Genomic DNA, 7541 nt, shown 5'->3' on the forward strand with positions numbered 1-7541 from the left:
TCGCAATGTACGTACCATGTAGTAGTAGTAGTAGTGTAGATAGGGTAGAAACATCCCGAACGATCCCCGGATGCAATCAATCAATGTGCATGCCAGTGAAAAGAGCGTGCCAGATGCCTGAATGCCTGGTTCGAGCCTGGTAGTCATGGAATGGAACAATGAACTGAGATGAAATTGACATACGTAGATACATCCGAACTTGTCGCTGAAACCGTCCGTCACGATTCAGGAAAATCGACGGTGTTCAATGGTGGGTGCAACTTTCCATCCAGTACAGTAAAGTGCCCTGTAAATGCCAGTCTCTATAAGTGCAAGGACCCGGTTATTGCTAGAAATTTCTGTGCCCGAATTATTTTACTATGGTATGGCCTGCTAACTGCTAAATGCAAGCCAGCCGGCTGGCCGCCCATACAAATTTGCAGCTAACAGGGTACTTGACAGGGGGTTCTTGGCCCCCTGTCATCCCTATCAGACAATGAAAACCCCTTATCAGAGCTGTCACTGGCTGTCACAAGCCCCATGTGCAGCTACCAGTAAGTGCAAGGACCTAGTAACTGCAAGGAAAATGACCTGCCCGGATTAGTTGCAATTACAGGGCACTTTACTGTATTCTGCACGAGGTGATGCGTCGGTTAAAGCCACACACACACTCACCAAGCCACTCTCGCCCACTGCACCTTCCCCCATGCGCACCTTGAAGAACATCTCCCGCCTGGACTAGCACTTGCCTTAAGCTATCCATTCTTACGTCTTGGCAACAGCACTTACTACGTACAGTACCGAACTCTACCTACCTATATAAAATGCTATAGATGAAACGCCATGGGCAGGCGGGTGTGGCGATGGTGGTTGTCTGCCTTTATCCGAACCAAACCGCAGGAAGTACCCTCGAACGAGGGTTTGAAGTAAATAACGAACATATTCCTGTCATAGTTACAAGCACCCCATTTCAATTCCCCTGCGAGTATGGATACATCCAGTGGTGCCCCATCGGGCGGGCTGCCCCGTACCGTTGCCGTGTCGAACCGAGCCTAATAAAATACCGGTCCCAGCTGGGTAGCTGGATATCTGTTTCGGTAGGTACCCCCGAAGTTCTAGACATATGGAGGTACTTGCCGTTACCGGTATTCTTCCTTGTGTTGTGGGGTTGAGATGTACATGTATGCCGTGATGCCGTATCAAATGCCGTGTAATGAAGTGACGGGAACATGGGAGGACCAGTCCGGGAGAACTACCGAATGAACAGGAGTCGAAACCTGGTACAAATCTTAGATGAAGATATACTGCATAGCAGTATGTAGTAGCCACCAGTCACACTACATGCGGAGCTGCCGTCGTGGTGACTAATAGATAGGGAAACCACAGGTGGTCGAAGAAAGATATTACATTTGCCTTCTATACTTGCTTGGTGACATTTTAGACATCGTCAAGTTGTCCACTAACGCTGCCTGACAACCCTCTTCGTTCCACACACACACACACACACGCACACACAACTTGTTACTACTAAAGCCAGGCGCGAAGCGAACCCTTCGATTCGTTCCATGAGTTAAAGATGCACATGCAAGAAACCTCCGTCCCACCACCCTATCCCCTCCTTTATCCTATCTAGAACGCACGAATTATCGGATGCCTCCCTCCTTCGTAGTAGAAAAACTCCGATTGCATCTTTTTGCCCGTCCTTTGAGTTTTTGATACCATTCCTTCCCTGACTTTCACCTACTCCCCACCACCCAAAGCAACGTTGCCGACCCAGTCCCTTCAATCAATGGGCTGCTCCACTTATATTGTCCTCTTGCCTCGTCATCATCCTCAAAACTTTCACAGCCCTTTTGTGATCATTTCACTGTCTCTGTCTCTCGTCACCCAAAAAAATATAGATAGCTAAGGGGGTATCGTATCCGCGCATGTACCGTTCGAAAAAGGATGAAATGTCTGTTGGCGCTTGTCGTGTTACATAAGAAAATAGATGGGGCGGTTAGAGGCTGGTCAGGTAGTAAAGGTAGTTGTTGCTTGGAGCCATAGGACCATGCCATTGCCAAAACTTTGTCCTCCTCTTGCTATTCACACACACACACTCTCTCTTTTTCCAGTCAGATCCCGGACGGACTCGCAGCACTTCAGAAATCATCAGTACATTCCATCACCAGGAAAGCCGCCTCGTGAAGAATTGCCCGGGTTGAGCGCGCCTTGACTCGTCGTTGAAGAACCTGCGTCGCTACTAGGGGTGGCAGGCTCGACAACTCTGTTCCTGATGGTCATGATCCATTCATGCTGCAACAGCTCCATGGCAGTTGCGCGCTTGGTGGAATCCCGCATGAAACAGCGTCTCAGAAAATCGATGCCCTCAGGACTGAGCTGGTCTTGGCTGGGTAGCTGGGGCGGGTTTCCTTGGGCAATGTTGTACATGATAGCCCACTCGTTGTCCAGGTTCGCCCATGGCCTTCGGCCAGTTGCCATCTCAAGGATGACACAGCCAAGAGACCATATGTCAACCGCTCCAAAGTGACCGGCATTCTCACCCTTAATCACCTCGGGCGACATGTACATGGGCGTACCTGTCATCGACTTGTTGGGCTTGGTGCTGGCGACGTCTTGTACTAACGTCCGTCCCTGGCGGGCGATGAGTTTGGCCGCACCAAAATCGACATACTTAATTATGCCGTTATGATCGAGGAGGATATCTGTTAATTTACAGTTAGTACAGAACAACTAGGCAGAAAAAAGCAACTGTACAGCAAACTTACTTTCTGGCTTGATATCACGGTGAGCAATCTTAAGCTCATGAAGGTACGCAAGACCTTCGAGAAGTTGCAACGCGTAAACCATGATAACTTGTTCGTCCTCGATTCTGCCATGCTCCAACAAGTTGGCAAGAGAACCTCCGGAACAAAACTCCATGAACATGTACACGCGGTCTCGATGGACCTCGATACCATAGTAAGAAACTACGTTGGGATGGTCGACCGTCTCCAGAACACGCATTTCGTCCCTGATCTGACCAGCAATAGTGGGGATCAGTTTAGGATCTTGCAGGCGAATCTCCTTCACGGCCATCAGCTGGCCGGTATCAAGGTTCACAGCCGCGTAAACGTTGCCGAAAGTTCCACCTCCCACAAAGTGACCTTGCTGCCATCTCATGGTAAAGTTGGTCGCTGTGGAGGAGAGCCATGCAAGCGACCGATCCACCTCGTTAGAAGCCTCCAAGACTCTACCCATGGCAGATTGTTGCAGTAGGATCTCCTTTCTGTAGTTGTCGACTTTTGCCAACTCTTCGAGGCGATGTTCTTGGTAGTACTTGGCTGCTTCGTTGTCATCCAACATTTGACCTTTGTTCAGACGCTTGATCTGGTTGACGAGTCCCTCCAAGCGCTTCTTCTCCGCCTGGGCGGCCACGCTGGATCTGGCACCCATGATGTCGAAATGAGATATCAGAAGCGCCATGCACCCGGCAACCTTGGCTCTCAATCTTGCATACTCGTCTTCTCCGAGGCCGAGAATGTGTCTTCCACGCGTCATGCCCATGGCAAACTCCAGGGCCTGCACGGCCCAGCGGAAGGTTTTCCGGTCTGAAGAGATGCAGTCGTCACAGATGAAGCTTACCCAGTCCAAAGCAAGCTTGGTGAGTTTCAGGTTATTCATTGTGCGTCGATTGTTGTCCATGTACAGCAAAGACCGCTGGCCGAACTCGGTTGCAAAGATGAAGCATGTCTGGATTAGTTCTTGGCAATTGAGACCTCGTGTTTGTCGTCGGATGGCTTCCACACTGTCCATGAAAGCGTTCGAGAGCTTGAAGGCAACCTTGCGAATCTCCATGAGCCTGAAGTTGACCTTTTGCAGGTTTGACCTCTGCTCTACCACTGGGTCGACCTGCATATCGATCCTGTCGACAAAGGCCTTGCGCGCATTCAATAGTCTGGGTTGGCAGCCGCCGGCAATGAGTCGCATGTGCCCCAACTTGATGTCCAGGGGCTCATTGCGGACTCTGAGAGTGTGGACGGGCCCGAGCCACTGAGGTGGATCTTCGGCTTTAATGATGAGAAGGTAGGGATCCGATGGGTCCTCAATAGCGGCCTCATATGTGAAAGTGCCCATCAGCACTTGGATCTCATCGTCGCGGTTATGAAGTGTCGGGGAGGCAATGATGAGTATGTCTTTGTGTTCAGGACTGGCACTATAAACCTGGAAATGGCCCGTCTCTATCAGGCGGTCGTACAGTTGGTGGAGCATTTGAGGCTGCTCAAATGCGATTGTGTAATCGCATGCATTTTCATAGTTGTCGTTCAACATTCTAGAGAAACGCTGCAGCATTCGCTGCCGAACCCGAACGGAGTCTAGGATCTGTTTATATCGCTTGGTCATCTCAGGCACGCTTTCTTTTGGCCTTCGTTGAACCTCCTTTTCAAAAGTTTGGCTCAGTCGGTTCCAGGCTTTGTAGGTTAGAGAACTGAACTGTTCCGCGACTTCCACATCGCCGTGTGCCAAGTAACGCCCGATTTCGTTTCCAAAACCCCACTCTTGGAATAGCAGTTCGGCCTCCTTGAAGGTGTTCTTGTTGCCGCTGAGCTTCCAGTTCAACAGTTTGAAGTAGTACTTGAGCGCCTCCAGGATGACACGGTCGAAATCCTCATCAATACATGGGGGCAAGTCCCAACCGGGCTCCGGTCGAGCGATTTCCATGTACTCGCGCTTAATCTTGATGGCGAGCTTGAGAAGAACCTGGAACTGCGAGATCATTTGATCCTGCATCATGGGGTTTTGTTGTGCCGAGTCCTTCATCTTCTTAGCATAAGCCAGCCGCATCTTGATGATCTCCTCAATGAGGCGTGAAGGGAAACTGATGAGGGTGAGCAGCTCCTCGATGTAAGGCGGGAGATGGCGCTTCTGGAAACCTTCGGCATTTTGAATAAGTGTGTCCTTGGCCTTGGTGATGACACGAGAGATGCCGTCGAGTCTGCTCTTCTTCTTTAGGCTTTTCGGTTCGGAGCCTTTGTCTTCGTGCAGTGACTTGAGACCCTCCTCCTTCATGAGACGATCCAGGAAAGATGATTCATCGCTGAGACCATTCCCGCTGGGTGATTTTTCCTTGGTGCGGGAGAAGTCGAGAGCATCGTTGCCGACCCACTTTTTCAAGATCGACAGCTCTGTGTTGATCATCTCATTGACGTTGTACCATGATATCACTGCGTCGCAGGTCTCCTGATAGGCCGAATAAACACCAGGCTTGAGGGCGGTCATGAGTTCCCTACTGGACGGGTAGAGGCTCTCGATTCTTTCGATTTTGTTAACCACATCGCGAACCTGTTCAAATGGCGGCTTTCCTGCCTCGCTCTCTCCAGCAATCGCAAAGTTGATAATGTCGTTAATGGAACGGTCCAGCGCTGCACGGGCATCTTCGACGACCCGTTTCTGGACTGGCAGGTGTCGACCACATAGCCTTGCCCGAATCCCAAGCCACAGCTCTACATTGTGAGCTGACTTTCCAAAGGCCTCATCATTGGAGCCAATGAGACGTTTCTTCTCTTGCCGCACAACATCACCGGTGAGCACAGCCTCCAGCATGCCGTGCCATTCTAGTCTCTCGCGGCTCTCGGGATCTCTCAGGTCTTCCTCGGTAATCTGGATATCCTCGTTACTGGCGAACATGATATGCGCATCATCGTAGCTGTCGAACGCGCCCTCGGAAGATGGCGTCTCGCCTTCGGAATCGGAATCGTACTGCTCGCCGGAGCCGTAAGCGTCAAAGTAGTCGTTGTTGTAGTCCTGTTGTCGTAATCTGCGCACATATTCTCTCTCCTGGGCTCTGAAGGTTGAAGTGCCGGCCAAGGGGCGTGGTCTGGAGCCATCACGGGCGTGGGGATTATTCGCCATATAGGACGAAGGCTGACCTTGTGGGGGCCTGCGCTGGTTGTAGGGCTGATAAGTGTTGGAAGGCGTCCTGGCAGGGGCGGTTGGGCGCTGTGGTCGTGACGGAGTCCCATTGGCATACGTCTCTGAGCTAGCACCGCGGCGACTGCTCGATCCATTGGCCAGGGGCAGGGAGCTGGTCAGGGACCCGGGCACCAGAGAAGGCACCGAGCCAGAATGACTCTCGACATATCGACTTAGAGAACCCAGCTCGTCAATCTGCTCTCGGACGTGGAGATCATCGTGGGCGTCCGTTGAGGGATTGGAATTATCCGAGTCGTTGGCACGGGGGTTCGGTCGGGACACGGTCTTGTGCTTGTCGAGCCGGGCAATCGGCTCATCGTCCGTCTGCGAGAAGCGCACAGCACGGGGAGAAAGCTCGCTGGCCATGGTGGGTTGAAGGGATGGAATGAGAGGTTAGATGGTCGATTGTTCAGCGGATGGTCGTCAACTGTTCACCGCCCAATGCGATACGAGGCCGTCCGTCCCGGAGAGGTCGGTCGCGGCCGCGGTCGATGGCGGTGTCGATGTCAATTTCGGAAGACTGGTATCAGTCAATGCCAGTGGCTGTGTGTGCTGTGAGCGTGTGTGTCTGCGTCTCGTGCTCGGCGTGTGGTTCAGTTGTTGGAAATGATGGTCGTCGGGGTCGTCGTCTATCTGTGGGAATCCTCGGTGGTCGTCGTTGTCGATGTCAAGTCAAGGAATGTATGTCTCGCTAAAGAGGCTGCAGCAAAATCACCCACTGCTTGGGGAAACAAGGCTGACACCAGGGCCCTGCTTGTCCATGGGGTGCAAGCCAGAATGAGGGGAGGGCCGTCAGAGCTCGATCAATTGATCGGGTATGTCAGCGAGCGGCGTGAAGAATGGAAAAACGGCTGTATCCAGTGTTTCGGGTTCGAAGACTGTCGCGGCCTGGAGCCCCTAGTGGCGGCGGAATAGGGGGAGTCCTTGCGTCGAGATGGAAGTGGATGAATGCAGCGATGCAAGCGACGTCCACGGCGGTCCCGGCCGTCGTCACCTCAAAGGTCAATTGGGACCTGGGCGCTTTCCACTTGTTCAGGTCGGGGTTAGGCAGGTCAGATAGGTAGGTAGGTACAGTACTACCACCAGAGTCCGTCCGGCTTAGTCCAGTTTGGTCCGTGCCAGGGGCAGTGCGGTAGTGCGGTCGAGGTAAGGAGCAGTTGTCAGGCGGTCTGTCCTGCGAGGTAGCACTGGTCCCACCATAGAGATCGATATCGACAATGGGGCCGTCGGACAGCAGTAGGTGCCTAGTGTGTCGCCGACAAGTCAAAGGAGAGAAAGTTCGTGATAACTCTGGAGCTCTGACAGAGAAGGTGGAGAGAGGTGAAAAGTCCTACTTTGCCGAGTAGAGGTACAGGTGCATAGGGGGCAGCCCAGATCGAGGTAGGTAGGTACCACTGATTGGGCCTTCGGCTCCTCATGGCTCAAGCTGCCCCTGTACCTTCTTAATAATCCGGGGTGGGTTTGACAGGCAACAGGAATGCAAGTTGTGGCCCGACGGCACCCATACAAGCACACTGCAGGCCAGCTCGGCGGGGGTTAGGTACGAGCGGGCAGCTAGCTCCGTCCGTCTGCACTGATGGCACTAAAGAGCCCATAGTGTACACTAGTAC

At 52.5% G+C, this 7541-nt stretch overlaps 1 protein-coding gene across 1 annotated transcript; it reads right to left on the bottom strand.

Annotated features, from left to right (window-relative positions):
* Nucleotides 1-1366: 1366 nt before the first annotated feature.
* Nucleotides 1367-7258, bottom strand: os-4 (MAP kinase kinase kinase SskB). Its single transcript, XM_959071.2, has 2 exons — nucleotides 2748-7258; nucleotides 1367-2684 (listed from the first exon to the last, which is right to left on the bottom strand). The coding sequence occupies exons 1-2, from the start codon at nucleotides 6295-6297 to the stop codon at nucleotides 2131-2133; spliced, it is 4104 nt and encodes a 1367-aa protein (XP_964164.1). The 5' UTR covers nucleotides 6298-7258; the 3' UTR covers nucleotides 1367-2130.
* Nucleotides 7259-7541: the final 283 nt, after the last annotated feature.

Source organism: Neurospora crassa, linkage group I (genome assembly GCF_000182925.2).
Source record: "Neurospora crassa OR74A linkage group I, whole genome shotgun sequence".
Classification (NCBI taxonomy): Eukaryota; Fungi; Ascomycota; class Sordariomycetes; order Sordariales; family Sordariaceae; genus Neurospora; species Neurospora crassa.

What these genes read in the sequence shown, in the direction of transcription:
- os-4 (XM_959071.2), bottom strand. Translation starts at nt 6,297, where the DNA reads ATGGCCAGCGAGCTTTCTCCCCGTGCTGTGCGCTTCTCGCAGACGGAC. An exon ending in CCGTGATATCAAGCCAGAAA is followed by an intron (nt 2,685 to 2,747) that starts GTAAGTTTGCTG and finishes GTAAATTAACAG; the next exon opens with ATATCCTCCTCGATCATAAC.